General features: G+C 45.7%; 1 protein-coding gene across 7 annotated transcripts in view; it reads right to left on the bottom strand.

Annotated features, from left to right (window-relative positions):
- Window positions 1-20,746, bottom strand: part of LOC118223495 (RNA-binding motif, single-stranded-interacting protein 1-like) — a 53,680-nt gene that overhangs the window by 7,543 nt on the left and 25,391 nt on the right. For 6 of the 7 annotated variants that reach the window (XM_035410108.1, XM_035410109.1, XM_035410115.1 and 3 more), the window contains exons 3-9: window positions 16,518-16,576; window positions 13,272-13,363; window positions 4,463-4,620; window positions 3,488-3,567; window positions 2,633-2,748; window positions 2,123-2,172; window positions 1,451-1,538 (exon numbers count right to left, since the gene is read on the bottom strand). In XM_035410108.1, coding sequence (XP_035265999.1) covers window positions 1,451-1,538; window positions 2,123-2,172; window positions 2,633-2,748; window positions 3,488-3,567; window positions 4,463-4,620; window positions 13,272-13,363; window positions 16,518-16,576 — 643 coding nt within the window. The remainder of the gene's footprint in view (window positions 1-1,450; window positions 1,539-2,122; window positions 2,173-2,632; window positions 2,749-3,487; window positions 3,568-4,462; window positions 4,621-13,271; window positions 13,364-16,517; window positions 16,577-20,746) is intronic. The other variant, XM_035410111.1, reaches the window with a different exon arrangement.

Below are 20,746 nucleotides of genomic sequence, written 5' to 3'. Positions count from 1 at the left end.
TGGAAGCGAGGAGCGACACTGCGGAAAGCTTTCTAGGGCCCTCTGAGTTTTTATTAAAGCTGCAGAGCTTCCCTCAGAAGTTCTGAGTCCTGCAATGCGCTATTATTTTTGACTTTTGCAACTCTTCAGTCTTGTATTGTCTACTTTATACTCTTGGTGCGATGTGCTATTAGGACATTAAAAGTGCAACTTAGTATTATTATTATTATTACTGCTATTATTACTATTGTTACAGTTCTGTGTCGTTCTTATAACGTTGCTATTTTCAAGCAGCGTGCTCGAAGAATTAGTATTTTATTTTCTTATTTTACTAATGACCTAAAACTATTTACGGAAACGATCAGAATTCACTGGGAAGTAGCAGAGATTGGCTGCCGATGTTTTTGTCTGCGATCCGTAGCCTGGCGAATAAAGACCAGTGCGGCTCACGCACACTCCTCTGAAACGCACCGCTTATTCAGTTTCCTTTTCTGAAACGAAAATCAGAAAACGAAAAGCCTCGTTCATCATGATGCCATTTTCCTAAATTTTACTGCACGGCGAAATCCATAATCCTGCGTACGCAGGAAAAATGTCATATTTATCAACGTTGCGTACGCCACACATACGTGGCGGTTTTGTTGATAAACGGCGTATCCGGTAAACGAGCTAGCGTGCACGTGTATAAGCTCCACGACCGGTGAACGGCCTTCGTTTGCCTTATATGGGCCCAGTCCCAAACACAGCCCTCCGCTGGACTCGGGGACTGCGGACTCGCAGACCTTAATGACGTATTTCCGAGGACAGGCGAGTCCACTAGTGGACAAGGGCTTTAGGGTTATGCAAAGGGAATTTGATGCGTCCTTCACATATTCACATTGGTCTACTACGTCGTCACGTTATGGTAATTCACTTGTGCCGATTCATTCATTTCATTGGACGCTTTGTATTCTTTCAACGCGTGTCACTGTAAGGCTGATTTGTGGAGCCTTGCTTGAGAGATTCGTAACTGTTTAGATCGATTGTCATTTTCCAACCGCTATTCAAAATTCACTGGAGAGAGCAATGTCCTTGGAATAACTAGAACGCAGGTTTGGTCTCCTACTTAATTTAACAAAAAGAACAAAATGATTGTTTGTAGTTTTAAATGTGATTTTTCACCCACTAATGGTACAAACATGTGTTCTGTAGTTTGTGTAGAGGTTTGCACTCAGACAGGGTTCAGAATGGTGGAGGAGACGTTTGCGATTGTAAACAAAAGAGGGAAGCTAGGAAAGAAATCCTGCATAGTATATCTATCAAATCTTAATTCACACATACAGTGCAGTAACTGATCACTGGAATAATGTCCTGAAATCACTCTAGATCAAGGCATAAACATTAAATTCAGTAAATGCATCAATACCCCAAATGTCTAAAGAAACATTTTTTTTTTTTTAAAGTCACGTGAGCGTTGCTAAGGGATGCCAACCTGATACGTGGAAACAGGCGAGATGTACGGCTGCATGGACGTCTGAGCGATCATCCTGTTGGCAATACTGTAGGGTGAGGGGTAAAAGCTGAAGGGAGGAGAGAAACCAACTGTCAGATTTTCAGAACAATAATTAAAATACACCATGTTGTCTTCTGGGAAGGAAAAAATATTCCCAGTACATAGCAGCCTGAGCTATTCCAGGTCTCTCTAAAGGCAGGTTGTTGTTCCGAGAAGAACCAGCCTGTGGGTGGTACAACAGATACAACAGTTGGGAGTACCACAGATGTCTATGTGCTAACCAGATGGTCAGCTCTGTAATTCTTAACATTGGAAGCTCTGTTGCAGCCATTGCAAAAGACAAAAGTGCTTTTCATTTGCTGGCTCACTATGACTATTCAAAAAAGGGGGCGTGGCCAAATAAAGAAAGTGTATAGTGAGCATGGCAAGCGGCACTGGAACGGCCTGTTCCGACCGGGGCCGACTACAACAACGCAGTACAGACGGCGCGCAGCCGGAGCTGATCATCTGGTTTGTGTGCCTGTGGTGGTTCACTACCCCGGAGCTTGTCAAATTTTGGCAAGGCTGAAACAGTCACTTTCCGGAGCGCCGTTTCCCTCCCCGTTCCTTTTTTTTTATTGGACGGCCGTGCTCTGGCCCCTCCCACTTTACCTGTTTTGCATAGCGGCTGTGGTAGGATCGTACGTGAGAGTCATCCCTGCCTGAGGAGATGAAGGAGAACACACAGGTACATGAAGCATAAGCTCTCCCGCAAACTGACTCACATCTTTTACATATTCTCACCAGCACCAAACTGCCTTCTGCTCATACATATGCATAACATATGAAAGGCTTTTTAACGTATTTAATCGCTAATATTCTGCGTCGAGCTCCACCGTGAAATGCATCTCAAGCGGCTTCAAAGGTCAGGACTTAAACTTGCCCTTGGCTGGTTAGCTCAGATTATAGTTAATCCTAGACTTCTAATCTGGGTTCGTGAAACCTCAAAGAGGTATTTAAAATGCACCCACGCGTGCGGCTCATCGGCTTTGCGCGCCGGCCCCGTCGCGCGGGCTCGGCCAATCGCGCGGCCGCGCTGCGGTGGCTGGGCCAATCGCGCGGCCGCGCTGCGCAGGCTGGGCCAATCGCGCGGCCGCGCTGAGATGAGAAGGCGGGACTTACGAGTCTCACCTCACCGTCCCGGGACCACACTCGGCCGTTCTGCATGTACTTGCTCTGGCTCTGCCTCTTCTTCTGCCCCCCGTCGGCGAATTTGCACAGCAGGGGTTCCGACGGAGCTGGAGAGGGGGGGAAACGCGGTGGGGGGGGGGGGTGGGGGGACAGACCTCAGTGACACGCCACCGGCCACGCCCTCCCCCACCGTAGAGCGGGCAGGCGGGCACAGCCTGGCGAGCCATTTACCGTTTTCAAACAACCCGCACAGACAGACTCAGTCTAAATTGGCAGCTGCATTTTTGTTATCTCTTAATTCAGAAAAAGCATCACTGCCTGCGGACATCAGGAGTCTACTTATATCCTAATAATCCAATTAAAAAAGCTTAAAATGGGAAAGCAAGCCAAACAGAGGCTGCCTTGATGTGCTCTGTCTGTGTAGCTTGTTAGGGGGCCTCTGTCATCAACACATTTCCCCTCCACAGTGAACAGACACAAGCTGTGCAGTAACTCACTTAGCCGATCGCACCACAAAATTGAATTGCACAACCGCTCCGTTTAAATCAGCAAATCCATCGGTGACACGGATGCAAATTACACAGCAGGTTCCACTAAGAGACGTATTCAAGGATTATAGCTTCTCAACTGCCCGATTGCATTGTGCTTATTTCAAATCTGCATTGGTGGCATACACACAGGGTCTGAAAGTGAGGATGTTTCCTAGCTTAAAATCATATCACCCAAGGCCTGTTCCTGTGAGCGGGGGGAAATGTGCTCAGAGAGAATGAAGGACTATCGCTCAGTGAACGCCGCAGCAGCGGCGGCTGTTAGCATGCGGCTGCGATGCAGAGGGGCGGGCCTTACGAAGCACTCCCGGCGGCGTCTTGATGTACTTTCCGTTGAAGTGGGAAATCACCGCGTCGCACTTCTCCGTGGATTCCATCCTGTCGGGAAAATTCAGACAACGCGCAGCCAATGAGAAGGGGTCTCGTCACCCGCTCACGTCCTCCTGCAATAAAACTCTACACTGTACACTGGTGGTGCCACACTGTTGTAACCGGCCGATTGCTGCACTCAGCGAACGCTTCCAGGTGACATCACGCAAAATGGCAGCCGCAGGTGAAAACGCAGACGGGAGAGCTTCTCGTTTTCGGCTGTTTCTTTGTTGTTGTTTTTTTTTTTTGCTCTATCGCAGGCTCGGCGGGGAGACGGCGGGGCGCACATTGCTCAGGATGGAGCGGAGGCGCTGCATCACGACGCGTAGCGCCCGTCTGTCAGGGTATCGCCTCGAGACTAGCGGTTACGCAACGCCCGAAGGAGGCGGCTCGCGTTTGCACTTCAACCGCACATGATGCAGCCGCCCTGAAATCGCCCCGAGAGCAGGGCCCGCCGTAACAAATTAACTGGCCCTGCTCAAGGAAAAAAAACATGTATTTTAATAACAAACAGCACACTGCCTCTTAATGACCAACCGGAGCTGGCAGGTCCCAGTAAGCACCGCCTTGTACAGGTTTGCGGTCAATTTCAGCCCGGTCAATTTAGAACAAAAAATTCCCCCGTTTTTGTAGGGGGGATTTATCAATGAATTAACTGAATTTCAATTCCCGTCCTGAATAGACTGTACTGAAATGGAATTGACACGAACGCTAATTAAAGACCTCCCCGAGTTCTTTTCCCTAATGACCATTCGAAATGTGCAGGGAGCTGAAAAAAAAAAAAAAACACAGAAACGACACAGGCAAGACTGCGCGCCGCTAGTTAGTCTCTTTTCAGACAGGGCGACCGCGGGCGCCCTTTAAACCGCGCGCGTCTAATTGGCTGACGGCGGCGGCCCCTCACCGCGCGAAGCCCACGCCGCGGCTGGCCCCGCTGGAGTCCCTCAGTATGCGGGTGGAGATGACCTGTCCGAAAGGCTTCAGCATGTTCTCCAGCTCCTGCTCGTCCATGGAGGGGGGCAGGTTGGAGATGTACAGGTTGGTCGGGTCCTGCTCTTGTTGCTGGAGAAAGAAAGAAAGAAAGAAAGAAAGAAGGAGAGGGAGAAAAAAGAAAAAGAATAGAAAGAAAGCACTGCATGACAAGACTGTTCTCCATATTCTCAAACTTTTTTTTTTTTTTTAATTCGCGTAGCTATTTTTAACCACAGGTTCTAACGGTCAGAGATGTCGTACAAGCACGTCTTTCTGACAGAAGGCACGAGGTTAAACCTAGCCACCGCGCAGCTCTTTCTTCGCCCATCTCCATCGTTTGCTTTTCGGCTGAGAAAGGAGCCGGGGATTTGCATTCAGGCCCACGGCCGGTTCAGAAGCACGTCGGCCGCTCCTCCTCCTCCTCCTCCTCCTCCTCCTCCTGAGGATTTTAATACCGTCAGCAGAAATAAGAAGTGGAAACACAGGCCCCTGGGGAGCGGCCGCTCGACATTAATATTCACAGCCGCAGTGCCCAACACAGACCGGCCGTAAGAGGAAGACTGCATTAATTTACCATTATTGTACGTCACTGGATTAATGCCAAAAATCTATATTTACAGCCGTGCAACAACGTGCTTTCAACAGTCGTGTCGAGCAAAGGAAGGGAAGGGCTAGATTACAAACGCCGACGGAGGAAGGCAGAGGGGAGGGAGGAGCAGAACTGTTCTTCTTTGGCAGTTTTATTCACGGCTTGTGAACACAACCACACCGCCGCCGACTTTGACCTCAAAGATCACACTTCTTTTACGCGCGATGTTATTGGCCTACTCCGGGCGCTCTTTCTTACGAGCCGTCTGGAAAGTAGGAGAAGGCTAACGGCTCTTCTGCCCTAACCCGCAACGCAATGCCAAGCTCAAATTAAATTGAAGGACGGAGGAGAGCGCGCAAGGGGAATGCCAATTCCCGTTTTTGCCTTTGACTTCGATTCTGAAACGAAAAGAGAATCGCAAAAAGTCTGGCTCCTCATTTGCATAACTCCTCCCACTGGATCCATGTCCTCAGTTTGATATCGGGGGTGGGCTCGCTGTCCGATCCAGGAGGCGAGTCGACGTGTGAAATCCCAGTCTGGTGTCCATCTCGTTCCCAGAAGGATCCACACGGGGAAAAGCTGGGAGGCAAAGCTACGAAGTAAATGTCAAATCTGGAATACCAGCCTTGCATGACAGCGCCGTGTCAGCATCTAACAGTCCTCCTATTCGTGTTTCCTCGGCTCAAATCGCTCCGTTTTTAATGAGCTTTAGGTGAGCTGGCTGAGACATCTGTCAGGTTGAGAAAGACTAATAATGAAAAAAAAATGGATATAAAAAGTAATCAGGGCGCAAATAGAACAGGTAATGTGTGTTCAAGCAAAGACAGCTGCTTTAGTATACAAAAGACTGGGAAACCAGGGATGTTCAGATCTTTCTGTGAAAGTTGAAAGCACCTTGAAAATATACTATTTTTAATCTTTAAACTTTGGACATTGGACTGACTCCTACATTTCAGTATCCTTATTTTTTTAATAGACTGCTTTTATTTTGTAGCAATAATCGTTAATTTAAATGAAGAAATAATCAAACCAGCGCTAGTCTCATTAGAGCATTAATTAATGCTTTAATGGCATGTCTCCTCTTCAGCAACCTTGCTATCTTTGGCCTCTTATGCAAATTGCTTGATTTTGTTCTCCCTGTTGTCATGTCAACCACTATCAACTTTGACACATGGCCCTGTCTATTTTTTTTAAAAAAGAATTTCAAGTGTATTTTCAATTCACAGAGTGACTTTTCTTTAAGGCTTGTCTTTTTGCGTCTGTCATAATAAAGAGCTTAAAATGGTGCAACTGTAAACACAGAAGAATCACAAGTAAGACAACAAAATACTGATTTATATATTGCTCGGTATAAACCTATATTTTGCTGTCTTAATTGTGGTTAATTTGTATTACTGGTAGTCCAATTTTTTTATTTGTTTAACTGTTAAACAGTGTGTATGTGTGTGTTTTTCGCACTATCAAGATAATGTCCTATGCACATACTGAGCAAACTATGCATTTGTTTTATTAAATAGTTATTCCGCATTTGCAAATGCTACTACAGAAAAACAAATAGAATCTTTTTAGGGGATTTAATGTTTCCCTTCATCTTGCATGACTTTTGACTGTACCATTGTAACATAATAGTTTACATAAATACACTATGCTTCTAAGGTTACAAAGATAAAGCAGTATATGGAATAATGTTTGTTTCTTGAACCCAAAATATTGAAATCATATATTTCTTTTCTTAAACATGAAAAGGAGAGCAGATAGTCCAACCTGTTCTGCTTTATCCAGACAGGCGGAAAGCAGAGAGGGTTAGAGATGACAGGTCAGAAGGTGGCATGATTGGGGGCTCGAACCCCCACCCGCGAAGCGCCATGTGGTGCCCTACGGACCGCGCCACACATCCTGCCGAAATGACAGAGTCTTCACATCTTTCTGTCCCTTCTCTGCCCTTTTCACTTCTTTATTTTTCCCAGCTTGCATTTCTCTCACGCCGCAGGACATGAAGCCACTGAAAATCACACAGTCGGGCCCAAGACTGTGTTTTTGTCCCTTTTAAACACTGTGTATATGCATTTTATTTGTGTACAAATAAATAAAAAGAAAAGGAGATTAAACGAATTGCATCGTGAACTTCGCATAAAGCACTTCAACACAAATTTCCCGATAGTAATAATCCCTGACAAAACAGACAGAGGATCATAACCGGTTGGAAAATTTCCATAATAGTTTCATAATACAGAATTTTGGTGCCAGGAAGGGACATGGGACACTGCCCCTGGGTAACAGGGTAACAGCTGAAGCTCATTCCAGTTAGCTCAGCTGCTACCCATTGCCTAATCAGTGGGCTGGATAAAAGGGCCTTGCTACCAAAGGCCTAAAGCAGTGGTAGTCATCCCAGTTCCCAGAGAGCTACCATCCTGTAGGTTTTCATTCCAACCCTTACAAAGGACACCTCACTCAACAGCCAGAGATGTTTTTGAGCTGCTAATTAGTAGACTCAGGTATGCCAAACTAGAGTTGAAATTAAAACCTACAGGATGGTGGATCTCCAGGAACAGGGTTGGTTACCACTGACCTAAAGGAAGGATCTTTTTCTTGTGAATTGCTGTGTGGTGGGCCACAGGGATTTCTGTCATGGACATTCTTTGTATGGACCATTTTTGGTTCTTAGTTTCCCACTCATTATTTGACGAGTATTCTTGTTATTTTTGTTCCAGCTTAATAAATGAATCAAGCCAGTCAACTGTGTTTGCATTGTTTCAGCTCACCACATGATGCAGTTGCAATCGCCAGCACATAATATATTATACAGAATATATTATAGTTTCACAATATAAAAACTGACCTGCTTCTTGAACCAATCTACTGTGCAACAGCACACAATTTAGCATTTCCTTTTCATTGCTAAACTAGGGAGAAATCTAGAAACCTAGCCACTTCAGTTTTCAGTAGGGTTTCCAGCAGTAAGGTTAGTACTTTCACTTCAAATGTCAAAATCTAGGTAATTAGCATACATATTTCACCCCAAGGTCACACACAGCACACGCCCTTCTCCAGCGAAAGTCTCGGCCATCATATGAAAGAAATTAAGAGGGGCAGAGAACCCTTCCCTGCGTTCTTGAAAGGCACAGAAAGAAATTTGGCGAGCAGATATGACATCTGTTTTTGTAATGAACGATGTACGAGGTCGCCGGCGAAAACAGTCGCTACGTTAGACGTCATGTGACGGAGGCCGGCCTGCACGGGGCAAGGTCCGCTGCCTGAGGGGGCTACTGCCTTCCACTGCAGAATGCACATGGCCCCGACCACGTGGGCTCGCTGAGACTCGGTCACGTGACAGGGGAATGGTTCTGGCCCGCTGAACACCACACCATACCGCTGGCAGCCCTGGCTTGGCTCAAACAAAGCAGTTGCACTCCATTCATCAGATGAGTACAACAGGTGCCACAATCTCCATAGTGAGTTAATATCTATGGTACGCTGTGGTAAAGAGAAAAATTTAAGCATGAATATAACTTAAATCTGGAATATATGAGCCTTTCGACTGCCTAGCTGGACGTGTTTGAAAATAAAAAAGTTTCCTTGATTTCAGTATCACAAACAAGACCAAACAGAAGCACCCCTGCCAAGTGCTCAAGTTAAAATGTAGAACTTATTGACCGGCTTCGCTCTTAAATAATGAGCACGCCGCTTTCAAGCAAAAAGGTTAAGAGCCATGGAAGTCACAGTTATAATGAGACTAAAATTATCGGAAACACTCCAACTTTTTAAACCTCTTCAGTGGTCCTTTTACCCTTGAACAAAACCTAGATTAAATTTGGGCACAGCAGACAAAACAGTCTTATCTTAATTAAAACTTAAATGGGGGTGGGGGAAGCATGTCAAGCCAGCTTGCACTGTGCTGCCAGAGTTCACAGGAAATTTCATTTGAGTGTCATTGTGTTTAGCCTTCAAGGTCCAATTCGCTGGCTTAACTGGGCTGTTACCACGGCAACCTCCTATTATTTACTACCCTTTCCTGTGTCCCAGAATGCAAAACCACCGTTAACCCCCACTCGTTACAGTATACTTTCTTTTTGAAGCGGGAACACAATGGGAACTCTCTTCCCAACTGACACTCGAAAGAGTCTTTCTTGTCTGCCAAATGATTTAAATGTTAAATTCAACTGAAACAGCAGTCAAAGCAGCTTCAGTGTATGTTCAAGGCCTGGTAGAGGCCTCAACAACACAGTATTAGGACAAAGTGGCCTTCTTCAAAGTGAATGATGAAACACGTCTAACCCACAGTCTTCTGAAGACTCAGTAATAAATGAAAGCCAGAGAGTCTATTTCTTTCTCAGAAATCTGTCTGCACCATGACAAATATTTCTCAGGGCTGTTACTCGCTCATTTCTGCACTGAAGCAAGCTGGCTTGACTTCTCTCAAAGACGTAACCGACTTTCCTGAATGACTCAGCATTGATTGAGGTTAGGACAGAGCTGGGAAACAGCCCCCCCCCCCCCCCCCCCCCCAGACTCCGCCCAGTTACTGTAGTTACATTCTCAAAAGTCATAATTCCATGATAACGTCTAGGAACAGAGAGTTGAAAAGGAGGACCCTAAATGTATAACAATTAGCCTACAATTACTTTCAAAGATCCATTTAACCAAAAACATTTCCATTACACTGGAACCAACATAGACATGGCTGATAAGGTGACCCTTCATTTCCGTTCTCACATATACTCACTGCTTGTCTGCGACTGGTCCAAAACACATGCACACAAGCATTCCACACCAAAACTACCACGGACTTCATATAATGTGTAAAGATGCATACAGTCTATCTTTACCTTTCTGGTTAACTTTCACACACATATAGCATCTTGAATCAGCAGGCCTGCTTTCCTTACCTATTCCTCTGTTCTTTGAACATGTTACCAGCCTGACTTCCTTAAAAATTCCTCCGAACCACAGACTACAAGTGAGTAACAAACATGTCCAAAGAAAGCCACCAAACAGAAACCAGGCCTAACCTCCTCTCCAGAGTGCACCATCTCGGATAACACAAATGGGAAAACCATTTGTGAATAAATACTAAAGAATGCTTTCCAGATTCGTTTCATTATGAGAATATTATTCTCCCTATTATGTTCTAGCACATTAAATCCCATTTTTCTGCGAAAACAATCAGGTCCCCAACAGTCAATAAACAGCCTTCTAGGATTTAAGATATGCTACTCAGATGTATTGCAAAGATATTTAAAATGTCTGCTCAGAGCCTCCCCTTAATTGCTAAAGCAGCTAGCCTACCTTCTGCTTGCCTGCTTGTTCGTGCAAAAAAAAAAAAATTTAGCCCAAGAATGAGCCTAAATTCTAAGTTTTGGAAAAGCAAAATTGACCATATCCTGAATCATCTCCTGAGTCTCATCCTACCAGAAGCTCCCAGGGCAACTCTTGAATAAATTGCAAAGAACTGCAATCGCTATAAAAATGTAATATTATAATGTGATAATTACATTCACTTCAAAATCTATCCCTTGTTAGCCAACAACAATTCTCTGTTAAACTATTTCTGAAGCTCTGTTTCTACTTCATTGCTTTAACACACTTTTAAAGTAAACCACTTCACACCAACTTCCCTTCCTCAATTTTGGAGTTAACTCCAGAACTCTCTTGTAACAAGACCCACAAACATTATCCAAAATCATAAAAAGTTGGTCTAAAACTAAAAAAAGGCCATCTTCCAACTTACAGAACTGTACATTTGAATAAAAGTCGGAAGCTGTGTCATTAACAGATCTTCTGTTTCCAAATGGGCCCAAATAATTATAGGCCTACATACAAATCTGAAAATAGATGCAAGTTGTGTAGGCTAGGCTGCTACTCATTTCAGGAGACACAATCTAACGAAAGCACAACCAGTGAAACCTGAGCTAATCAATCCTCCAGCACAAATCATTACTGAGTATACTGACGCACCATCTGAACCTCTCTCTCTAGTGGCACTAATATTGTAGTATCTGATGATTTCTTCACATGCCAGTGAAAAAATTAAAACATTATAACACATACATAACTTTAAGCTGTAAATAACTTTAAATACCCAGAATTCTCAAATCTCCAGTTTCCAATTACTGCCAATGACCTTAATCTCATCTCAAAAAACATTTGAAGTTACCGAGAAGGTACTTTTGTGCTTGCAGTTTCCAACCTCTTCCTTTACAGTCATCATTATCTTTCTGATTGTTATCAGTCTTTAACAGGGAGCTCTGAGAAATCTTCACTCCACATTACTGTCCACTTATTACTGTTATCTCCCGCCAATATGCTAACGCGCTTGCTACTTCCTCTGTGCACAGGAAGTTAAAGACTTCAGACATTAATATGAAAACCAGTGCCTCTGACTGCATTGTTCTGCAAACGCTAACGGCTATACCCATTTCAACAGCCAATATTCAGCCATTAATAAAGGAACACATGGACAAAACAAATGAAACAAAATGTGAACAATGATAGTCACACATCTAGCACCGCTGAAATCTGTTAGGCAGAGCGGACTTTGAAATACGGCCCGGGGTTGGCAGGCGGGCCTTCAAAGACCTTTCGGGATGACCTCAACATTCCTCATTGACAGGGAGAGACCACCGCAGTGACTCCCCCCACCTCGCGCGCAGCAGACCCCCGCTTCTGAGACGCATACGGCCCACATGACCCCCGCATGCCTCGGTCAACGTGTCAACCCTTCCCTCCCTAAATCACGCCGTGTCCTCCGGAGCGTGCATCCTCGGATTTGTCCGTCAGCGGCGCTGGCCCCGTGCCCTCCTCCAAGAGGTCCGCCCGAGACGACCACGTGTCAGAAACCGCCGCTGATGAAAATCGCAGACCGCCTACAGAAATCCTTCTTTTCTCTTTTTTTTTGTTGCATTTAACAGCCTAAAAGCTGGGGACATGGCAGCCATTTTGGCTCACACCTTAATCAGAGGCACAATTCATCACATTTCTTTATTTAGGTTCATTAAAGGGTGATAAACCCAGCTCTCAGCAATAAGCGGTTAAGTAGGCACACAAACTTTGATGGCATTAAGAAATCAGCCCAGGGCTTATAAGTGCGCTACTCTCCACCGTAGGCGGCTGATACCGGGAGCCGACTTGCCAAAAGAGTCTGAGAGAAACCAGGTGAAGAAACCTGGCTGAAAAGCTGTCGTGGTGTTTTGGTTTAGGCTATTTTGTCTTAGTCGTCTGTCATTTTCACCCTGATCCCATGAGGGTGAAAGAAGACTATTTCTGTTGGTTTGTTTATTTAATGATCTCTCTCTCTCTACGTATTTCTTATCAATATGAATGTAAGTTCATGAAACAATACAAATGTTAGCTTGTTTGCATGCTTTAGACTACATGGTCAAACACGTACAGTACATGTGTGAGAAAACGAAAGAATATGCGTGCGTGTGTGTAGGTGCACGTTTGTGTGCGCTTCATTTTTCCTTGTGTGTGACGCGTGTACTTTTTTTTTTGGCTTTTTACGCATTTTACAGTACTTCAATAAATCAAAAAATAGTAAAGTCTGTGCATTTTTCTGTCTGAATTTTTCATCATGCAGTTCATAATTGCTCCAATAGACAGCACCAGCACTTCAACCTTTCGCATGTGTGAGTACTTCTGTTCACAAACCATCGCTGGCCATCTCTTACTCAAGATATCTTCACATCAGAGTCAAACAACTGGTTGAATCTTAAGACACGCAAGCACAACCATCTGGAGAGTACGAGAGGGGTGCACCTCCTCTGCTGTGACTGTTATCACAGATTGTCTATATACTAAACAGATGGTCAGCTCTGTATTCTTAGCACTGACTGGTGGCTCATTATGAATATTCATGAGGGGGCCAAGGACAGAATATCTATATCTAGCGCAGCAATGCAGACAGCACTGGAGTCTCCTGGTACCAGCTGAATCTTCCTGGAATAAGGACAGGAAAGCGTGCTGGAGCTGACCATCTGGTTCGAATACGGATCAGATGTATACGTATCTGCGCTATTAATGGCATGAGATCCTACACCTTGGTAGCGCTGGAGCCGACTTAGAGACCATTAGCCGCTTGCCCTCTTCAGTAGCTTGGCAGGGCTGTCAGCAGCTTGGCGAGAGCAGCGCAAGCGGGGAGGAAATGAGCTCCTACCTTAGCCATCTGGGCCTGGACCCCATTGGTCTTCAGGGCCGAGACCGCCTTCTGAGCGGCAGCTGGGCTGTCGAAGTCCACGAAGCCATAACCTGCGGGACAGGGAAGCACAGAGTCAGCCATCTTCTCTTCCACTCCGTGTGCGGACAGGCTAATGTCCACGGCCTCCGTGGTCAACTGTCAGACGACAGCAAGGGACAAAACCTTGGGCACAGAGCCTACAACCCAACCTAATAAAAAAACGCTCATTTATACAGAACTGGATGTGGAAACGTTGACTGATGCTGTAGTTGACCTCTGCATGACCTGCTGTAGTTGACCTCACATGGCTATACGGTTAAAGAAAGCAAATGGAAAGCTGTCCCCCACAGATATACCATTAATATGTACTGCACTTGATCTTGTTTTTCTACAATGCAAGGGAAAAAGTCTGTCTGAGAGATTCTCATGGTTCAGGTCACCTCACACTGCCAAAGAACTACACTTCAGCAGGCCTAAACTGCAATATTTAGCAAAGACAGGAACAGGCACAGGCACGTTCTTCTTTTCTGCCAAACAAATAGAGAAAGGTAGCCCCTGACCTAATCACCGCAGAAAACAATGTCTAGGCTATATCTAGCAGTATCAATTCTATTCTGTAGCACTGGTAAACAAACAATCCGTTGTCAAAGATTATATGTCATTGTTCATCGGTTTTAGGTCCTGTATTTATAAATACAGAACACACATACATACACACGCACGCACATGTGCGCACACACACACATGCACACACGCACGTACGCACCCACCCATGCACAAAGACTAAGAACCTTGTATGTATATAGCAAATGTGTATAGCAGTCAGTTTAATAGCAGGCATTTACAATGACTAATAATTACAACTCAAAATTACACTTAAGTTTTGTAAATCTCAAGCCATAAAAAATGAAAATAAGAACGCTGATCGAGGTACAATAGTGCTGAATTCCAAAATAAACCAAGCTGTGTCAACACCAAAGCACGCAAAATATGACCCTGTGCCATTTCTTTCTTTTTCTTTTTTTTTTTAAGTGGGGGAAAGGGGGGGGGGGGTGTTGTGTGACCGATTCGCTTGTCCAGGGCTTTCTCTTGGCACTTCAACTGACTGCGCAACAAAGCTGCCATTCCTGGCTTACCTAACACGGTCCCAGCGGCACTAGCCAAAAGTCACGCTTTTGTAAGAGGAGGGGGGGCGGAGCCTACTGGAGGAGGGCGGAACCGGCCGGCCCCACAGCGGCTCCGGAGCCGCGGTCGGGGCAGGGGCGGATGTGAAAAACAAGCCGAGGTGCGGCGACTGGCAGAGCCGCCGCCCCGTTCCCCACCTGTCTGCCCGGTAACCGGCTCCCAGCGCGCAGCGCTCCCGCGAGCTGCGAGCAACGCGGCTGCGGGCTGACAGGCTGGCATTCCGCGCTCCGCAGCCAATCAGGACCATGAAAAAGAGTGCACTGCATTCCGCTCGTATCAGCTTAGGACCTGCGTGCGTTCGGACCTCTCCATAACGACCAGCGGTGGAATGAAGGCGTTCCGGTAGCATTGCATAGATATCCAGCAAACCTGCCTTCCAATGTAAACAATGGATATAGTAACTACATCAAAACGGCAGATCAAAACAGGCTCGTACTTTTTATTCTTTCTCTTAGTATTACTACAACAAATATAGTGCCATCCAAAAGTATGGTAACAGTAGAGCGAGATTTGTTATTTTTGTACAAATGTACTTAAGGCATTTGGGGGGACTCAACATAAAATCAGGGTATGAAATAAAAGCTGATCGACTTCAATTTTGTCTCATGTTCTTTAAAAAAAAAAAAAAATCTCAAATCTAAATGCCTTAAGTATATAGCAAAAATAAAAGATGTATTGTGTTGAGTCTCCACGATAGCCTTAAAGCAGACATACTGTTGGAGGGCACAGTATTGTGTGGTCTATAGGTAATGCAAAGCAAGACGTTCATCATCAAAAGCTGGAGTTCTGATCTTTCACAATTCGTCCACTTACTGACAGAGACAGACTCGCCCTCTTTTTCCCAGCGCGCAATGCCACCTTAGTGTGAAACGGCCATCTTGCACAGGTACCGTCACGGCAGGGGCGTCGTGTAAAAATGCCCAGGAGGGCTCAATTCGCCAAACCGCTTTTTTCGCACTGCTGCAGTGCCCTTGGGTAACTGAGGAGATCACAGTTCCGTGCTCTCTTCTAAAGTGCCGACCGTCGGGAGGTGATCCTCTCAGCTCTGCAGAACGTTGGCTGCCCTGCGAAGTCGCTGCATCGAAGGGGTACAGCCGGCTGGACCCCTCCCTCCCTCCCTCGCCGCTACAACCAATCATGCACTTCCCTGGCGGCTGGGTCAGGAGTCCACACCGGACCACGGGGGTCGCGACACTGACACCCTGTGCTTCAGCAGAGCCACACCCTACTGGAACAGCGGAATCTTTCAGCCAGCTTTAGCTACTTAGCAGAGGAGCCAAGCTCAAATATAATGACATACATGCTACTCAATCTTTCGCTTTAACTCTAGAAAGGGCACCAGGTCCAGAAGGTGTAAAGCAACACCACAAGGCGGACACGCCCACCCGTGTATTACACGCAGGAAATGACAGCTCGAGACCGCCTTTTCGGCGCCAAGCCGACCGCCGAAGAGCACGAGCGTAAAAAAAAAGTTCGCTAACCGTTCCACGAAAGCCGCGGTCCCAGGAGTCATTAAAGATGCAGCCCGGCGCCGGCGGGTCTCACCGGCTCTCTACCGACCGCCGCTCTCCCGCCCGCTACGCCGCGCGGCTGTCAGGAGCCGCTACGCAGCGGCTCGTTGTGCCGCCGCCGCGCCTTGGGGAGAGGGCGCGCGCGACGCGCTATTTTTAGAGGGGTGTCGTCGTCACAGAGTCCTCCGGGTCCATCTTTGTACAAAACATATCAGATTAAGGAAAGTTTTCCCCCACGCTCTGATACAACTCAAAGTGGAAAAAAAAATAATAACGACGTAAAAATAGAAAGTTAATTTACGCCCGCGCACGGATTAAGCGTGCCGCGGATCACTCCGTCGCTCCGGTTCGATGTCGCGGGCAGGGCGGGGCCTAAACGTTTATAAAAACCGGTTAGCCTCGGCAGGTGGGGAGCGGACAGAGATGAATGTGCGGGGCGCGAGGCCCCCAAATGAACCGTCCGGCCCAATTAGGCGGCCGGCGGGTTCTCTCTGACAAGGGGAGAAGGAAGAGAAGCAGCCGCACGCACCTTTGCATTTGTTTGTCGTCTTGTCCAGGATGGCCTTCGTCGATACGATTTTTCCATACCTACAAAAAAAAAAGGAAGAGAGAGAATTGCATGAGTGGCATATTGTCTGTTGACTGTCTGCTGCCTTAAGTTTGTGACCATTTGACTTGCACACAAACACACAGCATCAATAGCAGGAAAGTTATTCAGTCGTGGGTTCAGGCGCATTAGAACCCAAAAACTGAATCTCTACCACAGTTGAGAACCCACGTAGCGCTTCAGAAAGATGGGCTGCCCGAGAAGGGACACAAAACGACGCACTTTATCGAAGCGGCACTAAAACTGAAGTTTCCAACGACATCAGGATTCTGGGCTCGCGACCCGCAGTCCACGACACAGGCTTTTAGCGACAGACGCTTGACCTGGATACCTGGACTGACAGCCACCTGTCTACAGTGAAAAATTGTGAGCTTGTAAATGAAGCAAGCCCCTCCCCCCGGCGTGACTGCGAACGAGGAGAGCCGAGAAGGAGCGCTTTGAAGCGCGCAGCCGAAAAGCGGAGCGACTGAACGAAGAAAACCGCAACGCCTGAACACTTCCCTCGATTCGACCACATTCAAACACATTAACCTCCTTCAGCCTAATGCTTCAGCAGATTCAGACTGCTACGCCAGTGTCATCACAAGAACGGCCAAAGGGGCACATGTATGAAAACACAATTCAAACATAGTCCCCAGAACACATGTCACAGATTATTCTAAGACGTAAAATAAATACACAGTTCAACTGCTTAATAAGCTAGGTCATGCAACTGGCTCATAAATGTAATAATAGGAGTGACCCCTACAGAAAATGGATATAATGCATTTGCTATATTGAAATACAATACTTTATAGTATAATAAGGTATTGCAACACCTCCCAATGAAAGGGCATATCATTAAAAGAACAAACTCATTAGATGAGGCAGTTAGCAGTTAGCTGTTTCTTTTCATCATTAATTGAAGAATATTTGCCGAATTCTCAGCGGGTTTCTGATTAAACGTAATTGAATGAAAATGGCACAGCATGATGGGAAGAGGTGAGAGTACAGAAATAACCGAGTGTCACACAGCACCCCCCCCCCCCTCCCCCCCCCCACCCTGTGAGCCCAGACAAATGAACTTATTTAGCCACAGCCTCTTAAGACGGTGAGCTGTGTTGTGCCGCCTCCCCGCCACAGAACACAATCGAGCTGAAACGTATGCGTGTCCTTGCTGCTCCGAGAGACGTCGCAAACAGAACGTTTATCAGTCGGCGTATAAAAAATGCCAACGCCGTTCTTCAAAAATCTGCTTCGGTGAAAAAAAAAAAGACTTTACGTGACCTTACTGAGCCTCGAATTGACTGGCACTCGGCCAGCTTAAGGGGGTGGGGGGGGGGGGGGGGGGGGGGGGGGATACTGGAACGAGCACAGAAACGGTTACAGCCCTGAGAAACAAAGCCGCAGGAAGCGACTTGAACAATGTCGCTGGCTTGCCATGGTCCATTTCCGGGACAGGCGAGGTGAGGAAGGGTAAGAAGCTCGGCTTACTGAGCGGGTTAACAGAACTCCATCCCCAGCCACTGAACCGCAAAAAAGCTGAGCGACACACTACTGAGCATGCTCCTTGCTGCAGTGTGCGCGCTTGCAGTTTGCATAGAGAAGGAGGACGTTTCAGAATTTCCCAATTACAGCCTTCTCAACAGGCAGAAGTAAAAAAAATAAAAAAAAAACTCAAAGTTTAAAAATTTGCAATTGCATTGTGGGACTGCTGAGGACAGACAGAGGAGACGAGCGAAGATGAGATAGGACACCGATCCTGAAGCAGAGGAACTGGAGAACAATGTGCATCCTCTTCCCCCATCTTCAATTCTAAAACCCTCATCCTGCCTCTGTTACTAATCGCAGCTCCTCTGACTATTCAGAGCTAGGCCATTGATTCCTCTGGTTATCATCAAGGAATAGCCTGCCTGAAGTAGCAGAGAGTGGAATTCAATTATAGGCCGAGGCCAGAGAAAATTCATTCACCTGGCTGAGTACTGTCAAAACCGCTGGGAAATTCATACTCAGACTGATACAACACAGAAATGAACCAGCGTTTGATTCTGCGCAGCTGACTTATTACCACGGAGACCAGTGCCGTTGACGTTCTCGTCTGTGACATTTTCTCAGGTTCTTTTAGCGACCGCTAAACCCTAAAGGCACACAGCGGAAGTGGGGAGGTAACCGAGCTTGCATTGACACCGGCGTGAATCACCCAGACAGATCGCTTCTCCTTGCGCTGCTCAGAGGTTGAGCCTCTGTCTGAACGCTGCCGCCCTTCAACATCTGGCGGCGATCCCAACCAGAAGTGCACCCCACAGTTCAAAGCGGAACGCAGAAAAAAAAAGCATTAGCGGAAAGTCCCCGGGGCAGATGTCGATCCCACCCAGGTAGGGGGCAGAGAGTAAAGCCAGGCTAAGCCAAGACAGAGTCAGCGTGTAACGTGGGGAGGCTTGGTGATTCAGACCTAGCACACAAAATAGGGACTTTTATTATTGTAAAACTAAACCTGATTAAAACACTAGCATAGCTGCAGTACTGCAGGAATGTACACCATGAGGTTATCCACATACTTTTAAACTATACTTTGGAACCATGAAAAAGTTATTTAAAGAAGGGAATTGATATCATATTCCCATGAAACCGTAACAAATCAGATGGTTGCAAATCAGAATTTTATGATTCACATTCACAGAGTTGGAACTTGAATTGAACTGGCCACACCCCACAGGATGTTGAATTGGAATGGCAGGAAGTGGAATTCAATTCACTGCAATTCAAATAAATTGAAATTAAAAATAAAGAGAACTTCATTACGTGTGACACATAATTTGTCAAAAAATGCCAATAACTGCATAATTTCTAGAAATGATTCCCATCTATTCCCTAATGTAGAATCATACCTAATTTCAATCATTGTTTGCCTTTTATTCCATTGTTTTAGACTATCACATTCTAGACCTCATAGAATTTTGTTTTATATTCAAAGCCACAATCCCTTCCTTTTCGAATGAAATGTTGCATTGCTTCACCGTGCACTTTTTAAAATCAGAATGAACCTAATCCCAATAGTCATAATACAAATACTCATTGTTAAAATGAATAATAATTAAGATAATGCTTTAGTAGCATTTGACATTGTCTGTATGATATCATGTTTAATGTACAAACCATATTAAGATATAGGCCTAAAGCCTTCGTGTAAAAAAGCTACATCCAAGTATGCATATGAGCTTCACTGAAGTGAATTTTAATTCAACTTTAATTCAAATTTAAATTTCAATTCTGCATCATGTTTGTTGCCTCAATTCAAGGTCAATTCAAATTCAAGAACTAAACTGGAATGAAAGAGGCATTCACAATTCAGCTCTGGATGGTGCACAATCCTGGTGCCCATAGGACGGATGAAGAAAGTCAAATGGGCTGATTCGTATACGACTCACGGGTTGACAAAGTAGCTGGTTTTTCAAGACACGCCACACCAAAATGACTTAAAGGGGAATTTCACTTTATAACACTACTGGGGTCATTTTCACACCTACCCGGGCTTTTGTGTGCACCCCAGACAGTTTATAGGTTGCTTGCTTCAATATATTTAGATATGACCATGTAAGCAACCCCCCCCCCCACCCCCCATCCAACAGAAGCCCATTCAACATCAAACTCCACGTTAGACTCATTGTAAACACATGTCCCTGCCATAAACACATGGCTGCCATCCCTGCCATGAACACATGTCCAAGACCATGACCATGAAATGCACTTTTTGTACGTCGCTTTGGATAAAAGCGTCTGCCAAATAAATGTAATGTAATGTAATGCTTCTCATGACTGATATATTCCTTCTAATTAATGTGTCGCCCTTCATTTTACGATTAGTTAGTTCATTATGTTAATATTTTACGCTGTTTTGTTGCTTTTCTTTACAAATGCAGGAAGTAGACCCGGGCAGTTTAGTGTCGAACTCGAGGATGCATATCATTGCGCGACTTCTGATGTGGGCGTACCTGCAGACAATAACATTAGGTTGGTCGTAGAAATAGTGTTGTATTACTACTAGCTAGCGAAACCGAAAATGCCTGAGGACGAAATAAATGGATGGTGGCAACCCTATAACAAAAGCCAGCAAGCTGTCTAACTGTTACCGTAGACATCCTATGTATCACAGACAGACGCGATAGCGTTAG

Source organism: Anguilla anguilla, chromosome 3, assembly GCF_013347855.1.
Source record: "Anguilla anguilla isolate fAngAng1 chromosome 3, fAngAng1.pri, whole genome shotgun sequence".
Classification (NCBI taxonomy): Eukaryota; Metazoa; Chordata; class Actinopteri; order Anguilliformes; family Anguillidae; genus Anguilla; species Anguilla anguilla.
The sequence above is the reverse complement of the archived record's forward strand: the minus strand, read 5'-3'. Positions and strand labels throughout refer to the sequence as shown.